The 22500-nt window shown below is 44.1% G+C and overlaps 1 protein-coding gene across 1 annotated transcript in view; it reads left to right on the plus strand.

Moving 5' to 3' along the window:
• The window catches only part of epm2a (EPM2A glucan phosphatase, laforin), a 24291-nt gene extending 8513 nt beyond the window's left edge, over positions 1 to 15778 (plus strand). The window contains exons 3-4 of the mRNA XM_012824714.3: positions 14783 to 15027; positions 15232 to 15778. Coding sequence (XP_012680168.1) covers positions 14783 to 15027; positions 15232 to 15515 — 529 coding nt within the window. The 3' untranslated portion in view covers positions 15516 to 15778. The remainder of the gene's footprint in view (positions 1 to 14782; positions 15028 to 15231) is intronic.
• The last annotated feature ends 6722 nt before the right edge of the window (positions 15779 to 22500 follow it).

Genomic DNA, 22500 nt, shown 5'->3' on the forward strand with positions numbered 1-22500 from the left:
TGAGGATTTTCTGTTTCAAACGGCCAAAGGCACATGACTTGTTTTTTGTGTGTGTTCTGTACGGCCACCAGTTTGGACTTCATGAACTTCATATCATGTTCGCTTCTGTAAAGACTGACCAGACCAGGGACTGTTTGTATTTTTTTGTATTATTATTTAAAGGCTTTTGCCTTTATTTAGACAGTGACTGTGAAAAGAGAGAGAGAGAGATGGAGAGTGGGATTGGGAGATGGCCGGGGGTCCGAGTCGAACTCCGGCCCTGTGGGATCTTGGACTCGTGCAGGGTTGGGATTAAACCACTAGCTCCAAAGCTCCCCCCTAGATCAGGGACTTAGTGAAGAACAAGGCAGGATATAAATGTCTTAGGCCCTGTCAAGGGAACTTTTGGGTCTGGATAGCCCTTATACTATTATCTGCTTCAGACGTGAGCCTCAGAGTCTTAAGCCTCTGTTGGTTTCTCCATCTGTGACAGTCTTGGGCAAAGGATCTCCCAAGGGTTCCCCCCAATGGCAGCACTGTCGAAAGGTCCAATTATTGGGGCTTTTTTGGGGCCTGCTGCTCATTTGGCCTCGCCTGGTGCGGCGGAGGATCCGACAGGGGGGCTGGGGGGGGCACAGCAGTTTCTTTTGATTATGTGACCTGTGTGTCTAAGCTGGTTTTCTTGGGACTGGCGTGTGTGTGTGTGTGTGTGTGTGTGTGTGTGTGTGTGTGTGTGTGTGTGTGTGTGTGTGTGTGTGTGTGTGTGTGTGTGTGTGTGTGTGTGTGTGTGTGTGTGTGTGTGTGTGTGTGTGTGTGTGTGTGTGTGTGTGTGTGTGTGGTATTCTGGAAGCCAGTCGGAGGGTTCTGTATCTGGGGGCTCTGCTGTGCCAGGAGAGGCATCTGGAGGGACCCGTCTCAGGCTGGATGTTGGTCAGTTTGCCAGAGCGTCTCTCTCGACTGTTCCACCGCCCAGGTGTCCTGGTTCCAGAATCTGCAGTGAAGATTCAGTCTGGCGGAAATTATGTGAAGGCCTCGGACATCCATGTATGTGTATGTCATTTTGTGTGTGTGTGTGTGTGTCCAGGTGTGTGTGTCCAGGTGTGTGTGTCCAGGTGTGTGTGTGTGTGTGTGTGTGTGTGTGTGCGTCTGTGTGTGTGTGTGTGTGTGTGTGTGTGTGCGTCTGTGTGTGTGTGTGTGTGTGTGTGTGTATGTGTGTGCGTCTGTGTGTGTGTGTGTCTGCATGACCGCACCTCCTAGTGCGTTCACAGCTGCCATCTCATCATTCTTTTACCCCTTGCCGTGGGGTGCCAGGAGGCTTTGTTTACAGTGACGCCCCAAAGGAGGTGGCATCCAGGCGGGGCAGCGCTCCTGTGTGCTCCAGTACCATTCTTCTTCTCTGAGTCCAGCGCTCCTGTGTGCTCCAGTACCATCCTTCTTCTCTGAGTCCAGCGCTCCTGTGTGCCACAGTACCATTCTTCTTCTCTGAGTCCAGCGTTCATCCCATGTCAGGCTGGCAGGATGGAGTCCTGATTGAAAGGGGATTTGTATGTTGGTGATTTTCGAGGGGGTGTTTCCCAAAAGCACCATCATTAAATGATAGGAACACAACAGATTTGATTACACTCTCTCCTCGTTACCATGGCTTTTGTGTCAGCTCTAGACGGTTGGCTACGATCCTGTGAAAGAAAGGGGATTTGTATGATCTCTGATGGGAGGTGTTTCACAGAAGTATGATTGTACAATGGCCATCATTAAACTGAGTGGATTACATTCCCTCCTAGTTCCTTTAGTTGTGGAACAACAGCAGACACGCTCCAGGTGGCAGGTGTAGATGGCTGGCTATGATCCTGAGCCCTGAATGGGAGGGGATTGTCTGCTGGTTGGAGAGAACGGGTTGCGTCTGCCCAAATGTAGCCTGGATGTGCCAGGCTGCTCTGCTGGCATGGGGGGATTGGTGTTGTCAGCTGTTGGCAGAGTCTGATGCCATGCAGGTGGGTTGATGGGTATCCACGTGCTGTGTGCCCGTGGCAACTAAAGACAGTGATGTCATGAGATAAGCCAAGACCCAGACCCTTATGTTTTCTTCTCACTCTCTCTCTCTCTCTCCCTTTCGATCTCTCTTTCTATCTTCTCTCTCTCTCTCTCACTCTCACACACACACACACAAACCATCACATAGACAGTTCATCTCAGGACTATAGTAAGACAGAACACACACACACACACACACAACCACACATATACACACGCAACGGCTTCACAGTTAACTACTAGGTCATGGTGATGCAGTGCAAGTTAGTTAGCTTGAACAGTTTAGCCTGATCAGTTTCACATACACTCACACACATAACCACAGACACACAACCAGACACACACACACACACACACACACACACACACACACACACTCATCTTTCCACGACCCCCTGTGCCCCTGCGCACCCAGCCTGCAGTCCCTGTACTGGCCATACGGAGGTCTTGTGAGCGGCCCCTTTCAGTTTCCGCTCCTCTCATTAATTTTGGACACATACACTTTTTGCAATCAACCCTACTCGCAAACATACTCCCTCCACGCATCCACGCATCTTTGAATCCCCTAGACTTTTTTTGTTGGATCTACCTTTTTGACTAAATAACAATTGACCTCGTTGTCTGCCTCCTCCTTTTTATTTCACGATCTCACGAGCCGGTCGTAACAGACACAAACACACACACACACCTTTCCACTCAGACACACACACACACACTTTTACACACACACACACACACACACACACCTTTCCACACACACACACTCATTCTCACACACACACACACACACACACCTTTCCACACACACACGCACACACACACACACACACACACACACACACACACACACACACACACACACACACCTTTCCACTCAGACACAAAACCATTAGCACCCCCACTGCCTCCGACTGCTGTGACCTTCTGCCTCAAAGTGAATGAGAAAAAAGGGAAAGAGAGGGAGGGAGAGAAAGAGAGAAAGATGGAGCGAGGGAGAGGGTGAAAGAGGGAGAGATAGATAGATGAAACAAGTGTGGTCCTCCTCTCAGTGCCTAAGAATTCACTTGGTCTGTTCAAAACTCCTCGGAGATGCCTTATCAAAACCCTTAAAGGGGCTAAGTTACCCTGCCTGAGTGCGTGTGCGAGTGTGTGAATGTTTCTCCATCAATGTGTGTGTGTGTGTGTTTGTGTGTGTGTGTGTGTGTGTGTGACTGTTTGCTTCATCAATTTGAAGGTGCATTAGGATGTGAGTGTGTGTGTGTGTGTGTGTGTGTGTGTGTGTTTGTGTGTGTGTGTTTGTGTGTGTGTGTGTGTGTAACAATAAAAGTGTAAATTGATTTTAGAGCTGGAATGTAGCCTCGGGGAGGTCACTGATAATAAGGCTTTTCCTGAGAGAGAGAGAGAGAGAGATGGGGTGGCACACAAACAGAGAGACTGGCAGAGCGAGAGAGAGGCTGTCAGACAGAGAGAGGGGCGAGAGAGAGAGAGAAGTAAAGAGAGAGAGGTTGGCAGTTAAAGAGAGAGGGTGAGAGAAACTGGGAAGAGAAAGAAACAGAGAGAAAGAAAATCTTTCATTTAGTTTGACTTCATGTCCTCCACACATGAACACGAATGAGCAATTAAATTAAATCAGCCTCTGTTTCTCTCTGATCTTTCTGTCTCCCTGTCTGCTTTCCCTCTTTTCTCACACTCCCTCCCTCCCTCTCCCTCTCTCCCTCTTGCTCTCTCTCACTGTGTTACTCTCTTTTCCCGCTCTTTCTCTGTATTTGTCCCACTCCCTTCCTCACCTTTTACTTCCTCCTCTGTCTCTTTGTACATTTTTCACTCAATCATTCATTACGGTTTTTCTCGATTGCTTACACACATTTAGCGAATCATGGGTCAACTTAATCTAATGCTCACATCTTCTTTGCACAGCAAGAGTCTTCTCTGGCGAATGGGTTAACTATTTCTCATTGCTTTCACACAAATTTCTTTGAGTTTTAACACACTTTTCAAAACAGTTAACACACTTCTCAGAGAAAGACACAAAACCTTATTGAATAACCATGTCAACACATTGCAGACACTTAGTAGCAGCCTACTGAAACTGCTCTCTATATTCTAAATATCGTCAGCACCTGTGTGAACTCTCTGTGCACAACTAATCAAGTAGTTCTCAACCTCTAAAAGAGGTCAATAGATTGATTTTAATACCAAGCTTGGATCGAGGAGGCGGCCACCAAAAATAGTGCAATAGGCTGTAAATACTGTAAATATACAGTAATCAGAATTCTACCGCATATGTTGTAAATTACTTTAGTGAAACTACAGTACTACATTGTATTGTGGAAACACACTTTACAAAAGTATAGAAATGGTTGTTGCCAAGAGTGCAAATACAATGAAACACAGTACAGTAAATTGACTGTAAAGGCCAGCAAAGTGTCATTGTCATTGCCGAACGTACAAACAATTGATGTGACAGTATGACGACTCAGGTTTGGCTGAACCCTTTGGCCAGCCTCTCTCATGGAGAGGTCATGATTGACTATGTGATCAATGACTGTTGCCCTAATTTCATTAGAGCATCTTACATGAATGGGCCCCTCTATTTCTACTATGGCCTCTTCCTTGTCCTCGTCCCAGTCCTTGCTGAGGTACACACTGGCCCACACTGGTGGCAGGGGGAGACTGTTCACTGCAAAACAGATTTGGCCTTTTTACTGTATATTGAAACCTGTCATTTTTACTTCTTACAGTATCCAATCTAATGTGGAAAAATGACAATGCAATAAATATTTTTGTGTCAGAATCTTTGCCATTTTGTACACAGTAGAACAAATGTAAAATCAAAGTTGTTGACAGGTCCTTGTTTAGAATATCTTTTACAGTATTTAGCAATACAAAAACAGAACTACAATATTTTATGTATACAAATTATCAGATTTCAAATACTTTCTGACAGTATATTGTCAAGAGTGCTCAGTACAAAACCCAAATTGTAGTATGTTGTCAGTGGTAAAATAGTCAATGCTGTGAGGGTGTTGCACAAAAGTTGAAGTGATGGATTCAGAGGTTGATATTGATAGCTGTACTTTGAATTTTGTTATCCATTGTTAAATAAATGAGAAAACATACATTTTCAATTGAGCACAAATTGTAGGTTTTGATGGAAATGTTTGGTTTTGATGGGTGTGTGATAAGTTTTGAGAAGGTGGTGTCATTCTGCAAACATCAAATAGTGTTTTGGTTATTTCATCTTCTGTTATGGGCTGTGTGTGAGCTGTTTTGAAAAAGTAAACAGTGATTGGAAAAATGTGCCAAAGCAATCGAGAAAAACTGTAATTCATTCATTCATTAATTCATTCATTCATCCATTCAGTTTCTCATTCGTTCTCTCTCTCTCTCCCTCCCTCTGCATCTCTCCTCTGTCTTCTTGGCTTTGCTGATGTGAAATGTCAACAGTGGATGAGAGGTGTCATAGTGGGAGTGCTGGTTTACAGCGTCGAGCCTCTAAACCTGATTCAGCACGCAGGGCTCTCATTCACCAGCCTGGTTCAGTCTGCTTCAGATCAGTAGCTGAGCTTGGCTTTCTGTATGGGGTTATGTGTAAGTGGACACAAGTGTTTGTGTGTGAGAGAGAGGGAGAAAGAAAGACAGAGAGAGAGAGAGAGAGAGAGGGAGAAAGAAAGAAAGACAGACAGAGAGAGAGAGAGAGAGAGAGGAGAAAAAAAGACAGAGAGGGAGGGAGAGAGAAAGACAGAGAGAGAGGAAGAATTTGAATTTTGAAAACTCTTTTATTACTGTTTTCAAAAACAAACAAACAAGATAACAAACATACATGACACTACCACATCAAATTGTCACAATATGCACAAAAAAGGGGGGGGGGAATAAATAAATAAAAACAAAGATAAAGTGCAAACTGCAGAAATTATCCAGCATTCTCCAAGAACTGTGCAAACCGTAAGTTATCATCTTTGACCACACACAACACACTATTGTAACACCAAATCTCTTTAAAAGGTTCAAGATCTTTCATTGCTTTATAGAAATTAAAATCTATTAAAACACGAGACCTTACAAGAATTGAGAACACCATCATCATGTCATCACTGGACATTTGCTCAATTTTGTTTCTGCGACTAACATAAATCGCCATCTTTGCCTGTCCCAGCAGGAAATTGATCAACTGACACTTGAAGCGATGCTTTTGCACATATTTAAAACCCAAAATAAAAGTCTCCATTGAAAAGGGTTCATTCAAACTCACAAAAAGTGCCTGTAAAATAACAAATAGAGGTTTTAGCCTCACACACTGCATAAAAACATGGAAGACTGTCTCCCTTAGAAAACAAAAAGGGCAGTCTTGGCCCACGTCAGGATTGAGAACTGAAATAAAAGCATTCACTGCAATTGCCCCATGCAAAATTCTCCATTGTAGGTCCCCTGCTTTTTTGGGTAAGGGTGATTTGTACAATGCTCGCCACTGAGGTCTTACAACATCCCCTATCTGTAAAACAGAACGCCAGGGTGTATCTACCCTCTTGTCCAGAACCTTCTTGTTTAACATCTTTACACACAGTTTATACACATCTTTGCCAGTTGCCTGTTTTGGACCAAGGAAAATCAAATTTTCAGAACTGCAACAAAAACCAGTACATCCTGTTAGGTTAGGGGATAGGATAAAATTGGGGAAAGGGTCCTTGCAGTCGGGGCTGCACAACCCCCTGACGTAGTCCCCCAACATTTCCCTCTCCTCTCTTGTTAGCAAGGCCCACCAACTCTTGAGCAATTGGGCTACAATTCGGGTGGATCGCATCCCCAAGTGATCCGCTACATTTCCACTGTTACGCAGATCTGGTCCAGCCAACTGCAGTAAATCCCCCAGGGTTGTAACTCCAGCCTTGACGAGAGTATATTCCAAATTGGGAAGAGGCTTTTCCGCAGCTATATCCAGGGCTGAACCATGGATCAACGGCTCCTTTAAAAGCCAGTGCAAGGACATTACGCTCCTCGTTTGCTGCACTGTAAAAAGAGACCAGACTTTAAAAAGATTGCGATAAAACACTGGGAATTTGCTTAAATTCAATGTCTTTGGGTCCATCCAAACTAAAGGCCTATCCAGCCCCAGACCATCAAAAGTCTGTAAAATGGCACAAGCTGCATACTTCCAATTAGAATCCACCGTTCCAGTGAGCAGACGTTGCAGAAACTGCACACGAAAAGCAGCTGTTCTGCTTTGCAGTTGAACAAGTCCATGCCCACCTTCCTCCTTAGGTAAAAACAGAACACTCTGTGGTACCCAGTGTAATTTGTCCCAGAAAAAGTCCACTAGGATTGACTGGATCTTTGATAGGAGGTGGGTTGGAGGATCCACACAGGCAAGACGATGCCAGAGGGAGGATGCCACCAAGTTGTTGACTATCAGAACACGCCCTTTGTAGGACGTTTTATGAAGTAAAAATTTCCATTTATCCAGGCGGCCCTTTATCTTTTCAACAACCCCTTCAAAGTTTTTTTGAATGAACAAATCATTCCCTAAAAACACTCCAAGATATTTAAAGCCATTCCTGGTCCAAGTTAAGCCATCTGGGAGACTTGGCTCTCCATCTGACCAATTTCCAACAAGCATTGCAACACTTTTCAACCAGTTTACTTTCGCAGACGACACACCTCTAAAATCATCAAACATTTTCAACATCATATTTATGTCCCTCTGGCCACTAACCAGCACTGCAACATCATCAGCATATGCTGACAGCTTAAAAACATGATCACAGTTTGGAATTCCCACCCCAAGTAAATCCTTCCTTAATTTGACCAAGAGGGGCTCTATAGCCAAAGAGTACAGCATTCCAGACAAAGCACATCCTTGCCTTACCCCTCTGTGAACCTTAAAAGGAGCACACAAGTCACCATTGACCTTAAGTATACTTTGTATGCCACAGTACAGAACTTGAATTTTGTTAATAAAATCAGGACTAAATCCAAAAGCTGCCAGAGTACTCCATAAATAACTGTGATCCACTCGGTCAAAAGCTTTTTCCTGATCAATTGACACAAGACCAAATTCCAGGTTAAAAGACTTACCTAAGTCAACTATGTCTCTGATAAAAGAAATGTTGTTCTGTATCAGCCTACCTGGCACACAGTAGGTCTGGTCAGGGTGAATCACCTGCCCCAAAACGTCACCCAGTCTGATTGCCAGAGTTTTAGAGAGCAGTTTATATTCCGTACACAGGACTGACACGGGTCTCCATGACCTGATATCACTCAGGTCACCTTTCTTTGGTATCAGAGTGAGGACTGCTCTTCGGCAGCTCAGTGGCAACTGTCCCTCAGAGAGGCTGTCACTGAGAACAGTCAACACATCTGTACCCAATTCCGCCCAAAAGGACTTATAAAAGGCCACCGGTAGGCCGTCCAGTCCTGAAGCCTTCCCGGAGTCCATAGTTTGGAGGGCACTATACAGTTCCTCAAGGGTCAGAGGCCTTTCAAGGTCTGCATTAGCCTCTTCGGACAACTGTGGCAAATTGTTAAGAAAGGCACTGTTATCAACCCCATCCTGTGGGATTTCTTTCTTATACAGCTCCTTGTAAAAGCTGACTGCTCTTTTACGTATCTCTGCAAAGTCAGACATGAGTACTCCGTCTTCTGAACGTAGGGCATGGATTAATCTTTTTTGTCCATTCTTTTTTTCTAAATTAAAAAAGAATTTGGAAGGTGCATCCATCAGCTCCACGCTTTGGAAACGGGACCTGACCAGAGCTCCCTGTGCCTTTAACCCTAGTAGGTCAGCCAATGATTTCTTTTTAGCTTTAAGATCCTTAGTGTGGGTCTGATTTCCCGTCTGATCTGCAGAATTTTGGAGCTCAGTTATTTCATTTTCTAAATTTCTCATTAAACGAGTTATGTCGCTTGTGACATAGGCCGTATACTCTTGGCATAACAGTTTTATTTGTGCCTTTGCACAATCCCACCACTGTTGCAGTGATTTAAAAGATGCTTTGGATGATCTAAAATCATTCCAAAAATAATGAAATACATCTCTAAAATGACCATCACATAATAAATTAGTGTTAAAATGCCAGTAAGCACTCTTGGGCTTGACAGCACTTATGGACAGGGAGCAAATGACCAAACTATGGTCCGAAAACCCAAATGGAACAATATTGCAATTCGTAAACATACTACGTTGGTGTTTAAAACTGTAAAATCTGTCCAGTCTTGCTAAAGACAAGAGGTTATTGAAAGAATGAACCCATGTGTACTGTCTTTGTTCCTTGTGAAAAAGTCTCCACATGTCAACAAGGTCATTTGATTTCATAACCTCTATGAGCCGCCGGCGCGAGGGCATATGGGGCTCTATATGGTTCCTGTCAATCATTTGTTCAGTGCAGTTAAAATCTCCTCCCAGGAGTAAAATATCCTCAGGATCACAACTACTTAACACAGTATTCAAAGTAGTTAAGAAGACCATTCTGTCGGTTGCCTTGGTAGGTGCATAAACACAAAGAAAAACAAAGAAAATATTCTCAAATTGGGCCCTGACTTTTAAAAGTCTCCCTTTCACTATTTCCTCAGCCTGGTAGGAAATAGGCGTAAAAGAACGAGAAAATAAAATGGCAACCCCACCACTATTAGATGTGTTGTGACTTAAAATAGATAGGCCATCAAATTCTTGTGCCCAATCTGCTGCATTGGATGTGTCAGTGTGTGTTTCCTGAGCAAGTAAAACATCAACTCTGTTTTGTCTGATTGACTCAAACACTGCAGCTCTTTTGCTTCTCTCTCTGGCGCCATTAAGGTTCAGAGAAGCTGTGCGAACTTCAATCATGATAAAAAATAAAAAGATATATACGAATTGTGTACACACTAGCATCATAAAACACGGAAAAATTGGCTTGAACATTAAACATCACTATTGCTTAACAAGACGTTAAGCTTAGTCAGAAATTTCTTCAGACGATAAGTCTCTTGACCAGTGAAGCACCCCTCACTCATAAAAGAACGTGTTTTTGTCATAAACTTTTCCACGTCAGGGAAATAGTCATCAATCCGAACATTCCGTATGTGTTTTGTTTCTTTTAAAAACGATCTGATATCTTCCACTTCATAATTCCGACTGGAGACCCCACTCGGACGTAAGCTACAGGTTAAACTGCAGTCAGAATAATCACTTTCGCTCTCATTATCGGTTGTGTTTGGAGAAATGTAACTGTCACCCTTTTTGGCATTCTTTTGGTTCACACGGACCCGTTTCCTTTTACTGATCGGTACTTTAAAAACAGTCCCCTCCATTTCCATGAAGGACATTTCACTGAGACATTCATTTGGGGTCAACTTCTGATCACCAATGACAACAGAATTCTCACTACTCTGCGAGTTTTGAGTATTTTCAGGCTCGGGATTGTCCACATTGGTCCCCCCCAGATGATGTGGCTGAATTACCTTCCTCCTGTGTATGATTCGAGGAATCCCCCGTCATTTCTGACACAACTACTCCTGCTAGTTCCTGGGACTCTACTGCCTTGGCTGATTCACCAGCACTGGACTGGTCGGGGGCTGTATCCCCAGCACTGGATATTCCAGCCTCAGCAGACTGCGCCTCACCCCCATTATCATTAGGCTTACTGGTGTTTTCACTTTGTTTGTTGCCATTATCCGGTTTCCCCTTTTTATCGGGACAAGCACGTACAAGATGCCCCGTTTGGCCACAACCGAAACACTTAATCAAACTCGTAGTAGCATAGACAACATAATTAAAATTGTCCATATTTACGTTCAGTGTCAAGTCCAGCTCATCCTTATTGTCTTTCAAGACCATGTATACAAATCTCCTGAAAGACACAATATGTTTCAAGAGCGGGGATTTGCTCGCCATTGGAATCTTTTTAATCGTTGATACTAATTTGCCATAGCGTGACAACGTTTGTTCCAGAACCTCATCCTTAATGAAGGGGGGAACATTAGACAAGGTTACTTTCTTCGATGGAGTAGAAAGAGGAAGAACAGGGGTAAAAATGCCATCCACTACTATTCCATTCTCAATCAATTCATTAGCGAAGTCAACCGTTCGCAGAAACAAAACTATTGCATTATTCATGCGGGCCGCTGACAGAATGTTTTCATGTTGTATAATTTCACCAGCAGCCAAACTACACTGCTCTACACTGGCTGTCGAAGCTATCTTTACAGCGTGACGCCGTGTGAGCTGTTCGTATTTCCCCATACCTGGGACAGCCATGCTCCCAGCCCAAACACTGGAAACAGACGCCCGGGAATCACCCACAAAAATTCCCCTACGTGCTAATTTCCTTAACCAAAACTAACTAAACCTTAACTAACTAAAGAACAAAACATTAATAATAAAGATAGAAAAGATAGAAAAAATAGATAGAATAGAACACTCGTTCCTGGCTCGGCGGCCAACACGCCACACTCACTCAGAACGCTCTGACTCCGCCCACTCGCTCAGACCATCCACTCAGAGAGAGAGAGAGAGAGAGAGAGAGAGAGAGAGAGAGAGAGAGAGAGAGAGAGAGAGAGAGAGAGAGAGAGAGAGAGAGAGAGAGAGAGAGAGAGTGTGGGCTGGTTTGGGAGGGCAGACTGTGTCCTTGATGTTTAATTAGCCATCCGAGACCAGGCTGGCTTTGCTCAAGGACCCCTACATACCCCTGTGTGTGTGTGTGCGTGTGTGTGTGTGTGTGTGTGTGTGTGTGTGTGTGTGTGTGTGTGTGTGTGCGTGTGCACGTTTGTGCGTGTGCATGTATGTGTGTGTGAGCATTTGTGTGTGTGTGGGCTGGAAGGGCGTGCTTGTTTAATTAGTAGTCAGAGACCTTACAAGATCCTCTGAAGGACCTTTCTATGTCTCTGACTTCCCCTGTGTGTGTGTGTGTGTGTGTGTGTGTGTGTGTGTGTGTGTGTGTGTGTGTGTGTGTATGTGTGTGCTTGGGCCTCTACATCCCTAGACTGCCTGCTGCATGCCCTTGTATTGTGCTGTATGTATAGTTGATTTCTTTAAATTTCAACCCCACACACACACACAAATTAAACCATTTGACAGTTGATTGCCAGATCATTAATATTTCACTGTCCTGTCTCTACACCCACTGTATTGAGTGAACAAGTGCATTTTAAATGAAAGCATAGTGTGTGTGTGGACAGTGGACTCGAGGACAATTCCATCTATAATTGTAGGGAAGCTGCCGTCAGTGGTTACCTCCAGGCTCTAGTTTGGCAAGTGTGTGTGTGTGTCTGTGTGTGGACGTGTTTTGTGTGTTCATGAGTTTATTTCAGCTCTAACTACCTACACACACACCATAAATTAAACTTTTATATATGTGCAAGTCATTTACTTTCCTTTGTATCCTTTTGTTTAATTGAAAGCCTTTCCAAAAGCCTCAACCAGAGTTTCCACAGTAGTCTTTAGAAATCAGCGGAAAAGTTGATCCAGTTCCCTGATTGCTCGCAGTGATAGTCAGTTATTTAATGAGCTTTTTGCAACTTTGTGAGCGTGTTAGGACCCCATAGGGAGAGCCAGTTCACTGCCTCTTGACGCTCGCAGAAATGGGTTTTTTAGAAATTAATTTTAAGATTGATGCCCTTTTTCATTTTTGGTCATCTGGGTATTGACAAGAGTACAATCAAACATGACACATTTAGAAATAACTTAATACTTCAATACTTTGAAAGCACACAAGTTCCTTCCTAGTTCGAAACTCATTACTCGGCAGAATATATCATTTTGAACTTGAAAATATCTGTAAATTCTTTACTATGATTGTGTGTGTGTGTTGTGGTAGCCCAAGCTGCTCTTGGGCTCCCACTTAGTTTAAACATGTCTGATTTCCCTTACTAGGACTATACAGGGCAGGCTTTAGGACCCTGGGGAGGTGTTCTGGGGACTAGGCAGGTCGGGCCATTCCCTAATTGGACACACAGGTGTAGATTGTCTGACTAGTTGCTGATCAGTGCCAACTAGTCAGACAAAGACTTTAAAACAGTCAGTAAGAAGGGCTGACGAGAGAGAGAGAGAGAGAGACAGAGAGACAGAGACAGAGAGACAGAGAGACAGAGAGACAGAGAGACAGAGAGACAGAGAGACAGAGAGACAGAGAGACAGAGAGACAGAGAGACAGAGGGGAAGGTGCCGGTTGCACTGGGTGCAAGCCGGAGGGTTTACCCCATTTTCTGTTTGTTTAAATACCTTTGTTTTAAGTTTGAAGCCTTAATAAAGAACGTGCTTTTGTAATTCCCTTGTTGCGTCCTTCTGAGAGCTGGGCTGCGACAGTGTTTACTTTCTAAAAAAAAAAAAAATATATATATATATATATATATATATATATATAAACACACGAACATGGGGAGCTTTCACATTACATATCGCAAAGACTAGAATAGAAATAAAGTTCAAATAAGTACAAATACATCACAATGTCACACTCTTTTAACCATTAAAAAAAATCTGACTGTATAGGTTTAACATACTCAGTCCATCTAGTCCAGATCCAAAGGAATTTTTCTTTTCAGAATTCTAAGTGAGAAAGACAGCTTTTCCATTATATATATTTCATGGATTATATCTATCTATTCATCCACTGTAGGTGGTTCTGGTTTTAACCATTTCCTTGTGATAGCCTTTTTACTTGCCACCAGAAGTATCAGCATCAATTTCCTATCGTCGCTGTTCCACATTTCAAATGGAATATTCCCCAGGTAAAGGGTGTCACACTTGAAGGGGATGTTAACCCCAAAAATAGCTTCCAAGTTTTTATGAATCTCCCGCCAGTATGGAACTAGAATTGGGCATTCCCAGAAAACATGGAGGTGATTGGCTTCATTCAATCCACATAATCTGCCAGTTCAGTTTGAAAGATTGTGATCATGGTTCCCATCATCATCATCATCATTATCATCATCATTGTTTGTCTTCATCATTTTCATCATCATCATCATCATCATTGTTTGTCTTCATCATTGTCATCGTCATTGTCTTCATCATCATCAGTGGCATCCACAGACACATGTTTATGGCATTCACCATTAAAGTCATTACTGTCTGTGGAAGTGAACGTAGCTCGTTAGCCTTAGAGTTTAGTCAGGTCAGGGTAGAGATTTAGAGAATATAAACACACACACACACACACACACACACACACACACAGAGAAAGGGAGACAAGGACAGAAATGAACAGAGATAGAGAGAAAGGGGTGAGAGAGACAGAGTGGCCAAGAGATGGACAGGCAGCAAGTGAAAAAGAGGCTGAGAAAGAAAGAAAGTGAGATTGAGTGGGGAGAGCAGAAAGAGAAAGACACAGACAGAGAGAGAAAAAGATAGAGGAAGCGTGAGAGGGAGAGAGAGGGCAAGGACAATGTTTTTCCCAGAAATCGCTTTTTCACTCTCAAATAGATGAAGGGAATAAGCTTCTGCCAACTCTGCCTGGCTGCTCAAAAAAATACACAATACAAAATACACACACACACACACACTTTTTCTCTCTCTACCTCTTGCACACACACCAACACACACTCACTCATAGAATCACACAGACTCGCTTACAAAATCATACAGATACTCACTCACACATACATACATACATACACACACACACACACACACACACACACACACACACACACACACACACACACTGAAACACATGTCACTCTCTGTTTTGTATTCGCACAGGCACAGGATCATACACACACACACACACACACACACACACACACACACATACATTCACAGTCACACGCACTTTTCTCTTGTGCTCTGCCCTTCCAGGATCCTCCCACGGGTGTGGTTGGGCAGTTGCCCACGGCAAGTAGCGCACGTGATGATAAAGATGAAGCACGAGCTGGGCGTTACTGCAGTGATGAACTTCCAAACAGAGTGGGACGTCATCAACAACTCACATGGCTGTCGCCGTGACAACTCGGAGTCCATGACCCCTGAAACCATGATGCGACTCTACAGAGACTATGACATGGCCCACGTGTGGATGCCCACACCTGATATGAGCACTGAAGGTGTGTGTTCATCACACACACACACACACAAACACACACACACACACACACAAACACACATGGAGACTATGATATGGGCTACGTGTGTATTTTTGAATTGATGTGCGATGTGTGTGTATTGGTGTATGTATGGTGTGTGTGTGTGTGTGTGTGTGTGTGTGCGCCTGTGTGTGTACCTGCGCGTGCGTCATCTCTCCCCAACAGGCCGCGTGCGGATGCTGCCACAGGCTGTCTTCCTGCTCCAGGGGCTTCTGGGTAATGGCCACGTGGTGTACGTGCACTGTAACGCGGGCGTGGGCCGCTCCACGGCGGCCGTGTGCGGGCTGCTCATGTACGTGCTGGGCTGGAGCCTCCGGCGGGCGCAGTACCACCTGTGCGCCCGCAGACCGGCGGTGTATATAGACGAGGAGGCCCTGGTCAGGGCGCGGGGAGACTACCTGAGGAAGTTCGGCCGTGCACAGAGCTCACCTTGTCTGGTGGAGGAGTGAAGGGCCATACACACACACACACACACACACACACACACTAACACACACTTACACACACTAACACACACTCTGACTAACACACAACAAGGCAGAGGTCCCTGTGTATGGTGGCAGAAAAAGGGTAATGGAAAATTCTTATGTGCTCTGAGGGGTGTAGGGTTAATCACCTTTAAGTACTGTTCATTGGGAATGCCATTGTGTAGTACAATAAAATGTAATTGAATTCTGGCTATTTTGAGTTAAATAAAATCAATCGCAAATAATGAAGACAAATATTGCGGTAATTGCCATTGCAGGAAATTGAGTTTGCATGAATTTGTGAAAGCGCAAGATTGCAAAATCCTGCGGGGACTGATTACCATGTTAAAAACAACACATGTCAATACACAGATAGTCAGACACATCATCATCATTACACCCACCCCGACACACATACACACAGACACACACTTCTTACACATCTTAATAATGCATGTGTTGTGTAAAAAGGCTCATCATGGACCATCTTGCGTGTGCGGAATCTTATTCTAGTGTAGAAGGCTTAGTCAGGTCAGAATGGGATTGCACAGGGGGAGGGAAGAACTAAACAACTCTCCAACTGGGTCCTAGAAAGAGGCCCCAATCAGACATGTGCAACTCTACAGGGACAAGCTGGAGAAGAATGAGTGACATCAGGATAGTGTGTGTGTGTGTGCAGGGGCGGACTGGCCATCGGGGATACCGGGGGAATCCCCGGTGGGCCGACGGGTTTGGGATGGTCCAAAATAGCGGCCAATCTTAATTGACGCTCGGCCCTCTCCGGCACTGACGACATATAAGACTAGGCAGAATACTTATAATTGACAATAATATCTATATATGTACGGGAATCCACTGACTGAAAGTTTATACTACTCTTCGCGATCTGTATTCACACTCATGGTGTTTATTTGTCTTCCGTCAGTCTAATTTTGTTTTAGGCGTTATTAAATGTCACTAGCCTACTCAACACTTGCATCACTCGCTCGCAGACACCTTCAACACCCCTACTACACTGACTACACGCCCCTGACTACACACATACACAATCACACACCCAGCATGCAACACTACTGATGCCATTGATGTTCACACCCCATCGAATGTTCTGTACTGTTCATTTCTACAATATAGTTCATCCAGGGGCGGCTTGTCCATAAGGGCTGCCTACGCCCTACGGGAAAAGGATTTTTTTTTTTTTTTCTGTCGGATTCTACCACTAGACCGTCTGATCTGCCTCTAAATGTCATTGCCGAATCAGCCAACAGTCACTCAGGCAACAGTCAGACAAACGTGGTGCTTCAAATGACCCCGCCCCTTTTTGGGGCAAAGTGGAAATCGCCCCAGATCTCTCTCATTGAGTGTGTCTACTACCGGTAGCTAATAGGACTTTACTCTAAATGGTTGCCTTAGTTGCTAACCTTGCAATGATCAATGTGGTCATTACTGTGTCAGGGATGTGGTTGAGGCAAGATGTTAAAGCAGCATATATTTCCACCAGGGTCTTCATAAAGGAGAGCGGGCTTGGGAGGTTGGATCCCAAGCTCGTGAAAAAGAGGTGGGAGAACCTCATCCACAAATATAAGGTCAGATTAAGCCTAGTGTCCAACAAAGCCTAGTCCAATAAAGTATCTTTCTTGATCATAACTTTGCCCCTGTAGAGTAACACACTTGCACAATGTAGAGATGGCATGGCTAGTGAGTATTTACATGCAGTGTACATGTACATGGATGCAATATATTATGATTAAGGTGATTGTTGTTACTCTTGTTCTTATCTATGTATTGTGCTCAAAGTAATGTAAAGTAATCGTATGGTCAGCCTTCAGTTCAATAACCAATTACCAGATCAGTTGAAGGCGCAATGATGTGCAACTCCAGTTTGGCTGTCTTTTCATCCGCAGGAGCTCAAGAAACCCCGGACGGGTGTGAGCACAGAGGGGGGTGGGGTCACTGCTGCTTCTTGGAAGTGGTATGCACTTATGGATGAGGCACTGGGGACCAGGCCATCTGTGACCCCTCCAGTCCTCTTTGCCTCATCCAGCCGGGAAGTGGCAGGGACCCCCCCCCCCCCCCCCGCTGTGGTCACACCCCTCCCAATCAGGAATTTAAGTGGAGCTTCCTCCACATTGTCAACCCCAAAAAGGCGGAGGGTAGACAATGTGGAGGTTGCCAGGGTCATAGAGGAAAATGACAGGAGGATCTCTGAGGCATGGGCGGAGATGGAACAGAGACATAGGAGAGCAGAGGAGGCCAGGGTGAGCGAGGCAAGAGAGTTTGCCGAGAGAGAGGAGCGGCGACACAGGGAGGCGGTTGCCTTAGAGGAGAGAAGGTTTAACTTTCTCAGAGAGAGTGAGGAGAGGAGAGGTGATGGTGAAATATTACAAAAGTAATAAAAGAACTGACTCTTTTTCCAGGAATAAATAAAGTGATCGTGGGTCAAATGCTACAATCACCACTAGTATTTATTCAAAACGTGTTTAATGGGTACCGTTACTTCGGTTCATCGTTAAATATCAGTCTTCACCATACAAAGACATATGTAGCTACTTAACGGAGTTTGGTACGGTGGCCGAGAGGTGCAAACCAACATTACAAAATCTGAAACACTTTTACAAAGCTTGAGACAAATTTACATTTTGGAAAACATTTTTACATATCATAAAACAAAATGACATTACCACAACACATTTACAAGTCCCGAAACAAATTAACATTTCAGAAAACAAATTGACATTTCAGAAAACAAATTAACATTACGCGAAACACTTTTACAAGTCCCGATACAAATTTACAAGTGGCGAAACAAATTTACAAACGACATTAACCGGAAAGGGAATGTACCAACTCCGTGATTGACGTCATTTTGTTTTATGATATGTAAAAATGTTTTCCAAAATGTAAATTTGTCTCAAGCTTTGTAAAAGTGTTTCAGATTTTGTAATGTTGATTTGCACCTCTCGGCCACCGTAGTTTGGTAAACGGTTCGTCGTGAATATATATGACTCTCCTGCTGTCAAAGCAAGACCAATCAGAAAAGAGCCCGTCCTCCTTTAGTTCCCGCCCACACACTGCCAAAACCGCCCACACACTGCCAAAAGTCATACTTTCGAGCAAGCAGATACAATTTTCGCGAGAGCCTATGATAAATTCGAGCGAGCAGACCAAGTTTTCGCGAGAGAGTATGTCAGTCTCTGCGCTCGCAGTTGTTGAATTTCCTCTCGCGGCTGCTAAAATTGAGTACGCAGAAGAAATTCACGCTTGCGAAAACCTGAAATTCACTCGAATAGACGTTTCCTCGCATGTGTGAGTTTTGGCACTAAGCTGACGCCATACTTATTTAGCTTTTGTAAGCCACTACTTTCAAGATCAGTCAATAAATATAGTTGGTTTTGACTTATATGTTGCCCCCTTCTTTAGGTTGTTACTGGACATATCATGTGTTCTGTTATAATAATTATAATAATATAATTAAGACCTTTGTCAGGTTTTTAATGGCACACACGACACACTGGAACACACACGTGCATATATGGAGGCGACACAGGACACACACACACGCAGGTAAGCCTGAGATCGCGGTGAAAGGACCCCCCAGGAGCAGTGGGCAGCTTGTAGCGCCCAGGGACCAAGTGAAGTGAATTGTCCATCTTTGGTCAGGGATGGACATGTGTTCTGTTATTTTGCATGTTTTTTCCGTTGGGGTTCTTACTGGAGGAAACCCCTTGTGAACACGGGGAGAACATGCAAACTCCACACAGAAAGGCCCGGGAGATAGCCCACTTGAGCACTGTGCACTCTGGGGAGGACCTGCCCCCCAGAGCCAACAGCGCCCCATGTGGGAATCGAACCCATGACCTTCTTGCTGTGAGGCGGCAGTGCAAGCAGTGCAAGCAACTGAGCCACCGTGCCATATATCATACATACTTATCGTTAAGCTATCATACAACTTTTGAGACATGTGGATAATGAAAAAGTGGGATATTTTAATGTGGAGCCACATGTTTGCTTAGGAAGGCTCCTGGATGCAACTTTCTTTCATAGCGTTCCACCTGTAACTAGCTACTCTAGCTATGTAGGTAGAGGGGAAATATTTTTGTTGTGTGCTTCCATCTAGTGCACAAAAAAGTATTGCTGTATGAGTTAATCAGTTAACAACAAATTGATACAATTGTCTTGCTTAATGTAACTACTGAATGGGTCGCCTTAATCGTTAATCGTCAAAAATATGCCCCCCCTGAGAATTTTTTCAGGAGCCGCCCCTGGTTTATACTTATTCTACACTCTGATTCCAGTTTCTTTATTGTGTGGTTTTTCTCTGCTGACATTCATTCTTTAAGGCTCTGTAGTTATACATACAACCATCTGATACTAGCCCAGAGTTAAGCATATTCATCAAGCAAACTATACCTACCTTGGAGTGTTACAATAGCCAATATCATTTTATTCCATGTGTCCATCCAATATGTCCAAATTGGTGGATCCAAATGTTATAAAAAATATATATATATGATGTAATTTCTTTGTAATCATCCAAAGTAATGTTAAGTGTATGGGTATTTTTCCAAGTAGGCCACTGACTGGTCGATACGTGCGATGCATTGAGTGGGAAACGCGCTGTGTATTGAGTGGGCCGGTCTGACAGTAACTCCCGGGCCACTTTTTTCCCCCAGTCCGCCCCTGTGTGTGTGTGTGCATGTGTGTGTGTGTGTGTGTGTGTGTGAGAGAGAGAGAAATAGAAAGAGTGAGTACATGTGTGTGTGTGTGTGTGTGTTTGTGTGTGTGTGTGTGTGTGTGTCTGCATGTGTGTGTGTGTGTGTGTGTGTGTGAGAGAGAGAAAGAGAAAGAGAAAGAGTGAGTAAATTTGCATTTGTGTGTGTGTGTGTGTGTGTGTGTGTGTGTGACTGATAAGGAGAGAGAGAGTAAGTCTGTCTGTGTGTATGATTCAGTGCATGTGTCTCTGTGTGTGTGTGTGTGAGTGTGTGAGATGGAGAGAGAGAGAAAGTCTGTCAGTGTGTATGAGTGAGTGTGTGTGTGTGTGTGTGTGTGTGTGTGTATGTGTGTGAGCACATGAGTATGCATGAATGAGTACTCTCAGCATGAGTTTGGGATAGATTACACCATTCAACATGAGTGTGGATTGCAACATTCAGACTAGCATGAGCACTCATCTGGAGACTTAGTCGAGACGCGGCTGAGATGTGGCTAAGATACGGCTAAGTGTCTCCTCAGTCGATCAGTCAGTAGGATTGTCTGAACCAGCAGCAAGTGACCATGAGTGCAGCTGGGAGTTGAACCGAGGCCTGATCAGAATGATGTAATCTGGGGTAAGACACACACACACACAAACACACACACACACACACACACACACACACACATACACACATACATACACACACACTCCACTGAATAATGCAAAGAGGAATGCTGAAGCATTCAAGCGCTATTTCCTCGGGCTGCACTGAGGCAGGGTCACACATACAAACACATACACACACGCACACACACACACAAACACACACACACATCACATACACAAGCATGTGCACATGTACACACACACGCTAACTCTCTTAGACAAACTTTTTCTAACCCTAACGCACAAACACACATACATGCGTACACAAACTTGAACCCTTTCATTCACACACACACACACACACACACACACACACACCTACCTCTCTCACCCACAAGAACACAGTTTCTTATACTCTCACAAACACATATACAAACATCTTCTTACAGACACACATATATGCTTTTTTTCTCCCTGAATGTGAACTTTCTGCAATCTATTCCCTCGACCCTCGATTCTCTCTCTCTCTCTCTTTCTCTATCATTCTCTCTTTCTCTATCATTCTCTCTCTCTTTTTTCTTTCTCTCTCCCCATTCTGATCCATCATTACCACAGCAAAGGCACCTTCATTCATTTTGACGCTTTGATTGGTAATGTGTCACTTGCTATGGTTGCCGTCGGATTTGAATATCCCACGACGGGGTTCATAAATTATAGAGGTTCTTTAGCGCTCTTTATGGCTTGGCACCAGACATCAATGCATCTGTCCATCATCTGAATCGGAATAAGAAGAAAGGAACAGAGCTCAAAAGCCTTAAGCGTCCGTCAGCCGAATTTTCCGGGAATTCTCCACGTGACTAGAGAGAGGGGATGAGGATGCTGGCAAATGTGTTTTACCGGAGTTAAGAGAGAAAAATGTCCTTGTGAAAGAAGTGGGGGAGAGCAAAAATGACTATAATGGTAACAAAGAGAGAGGAGGGGGGAAAAGCAGGGGAGTAGGAGAGCGTGTCAGGTCTAAAGGTTTAGAGACGCGAGCACACGACCTTCAGCCTCCTGGCTACAGCCATATCACAGCCGTGAGGATGTCCTTTACCAACCCCACGGACACCAGGGTCATATTGCAGACGAATCGAGTTTGCAGACACCAGATTATCATTTCTTTTGATTATTCCAATTTTGTTGATTCATTCTCCACCCCTAAAATATTTCCAGCCTGACTTTTCAGCATAAAGCGCTGCCAAACAGTCAGTAGTGTCCCTCTGCAGTCCAATTGAGTCAGAAAGGATATTTGTGTGTACACTCGCCTGTCTTCACACTAAATGTTCATTTGTACACTTGCCTGTCTTCACACTAAATGTTCATTTGTAAACTCTGCATTTATTCCCTTTCCCTTTTCCCTTTTTCCCTTTCCCTTTCCTCATTTAAATGGCTGCTCTCGCTTTGAAGTTGACGTAGTACCGTTCAACAGTTAAAGCAAAGGTTTTAGAATACTCTGTCTCACCATATATCATTCCAAAATTGGTGGGGGTCAAAATGACCGGAAGTCATCCATGCTCTATGTGAGCCAGCGCCTCTCGGTGGCAAGCAGTGGCATGGCCGCTGGCGGCACGTCTTGGGCGATGTGAGTGTCCGATGAAAGTCCAGGTAACTTTATGTTAATGTCCT

Source organism: Clupea harengus, chromosome 15, assembly GCF_900700415.2.
Source record: "Clupea harengus chromosome 15, Ch_v2.0.2, whole genome shotgun sequence".
Taxonomy (NCBI): domain Eukaryota; kingdom Metazoa; phylum Chordata; class Actinopteri; order Clupeiformes; family Clupeidae; genus Clupea; species Clupea harengus.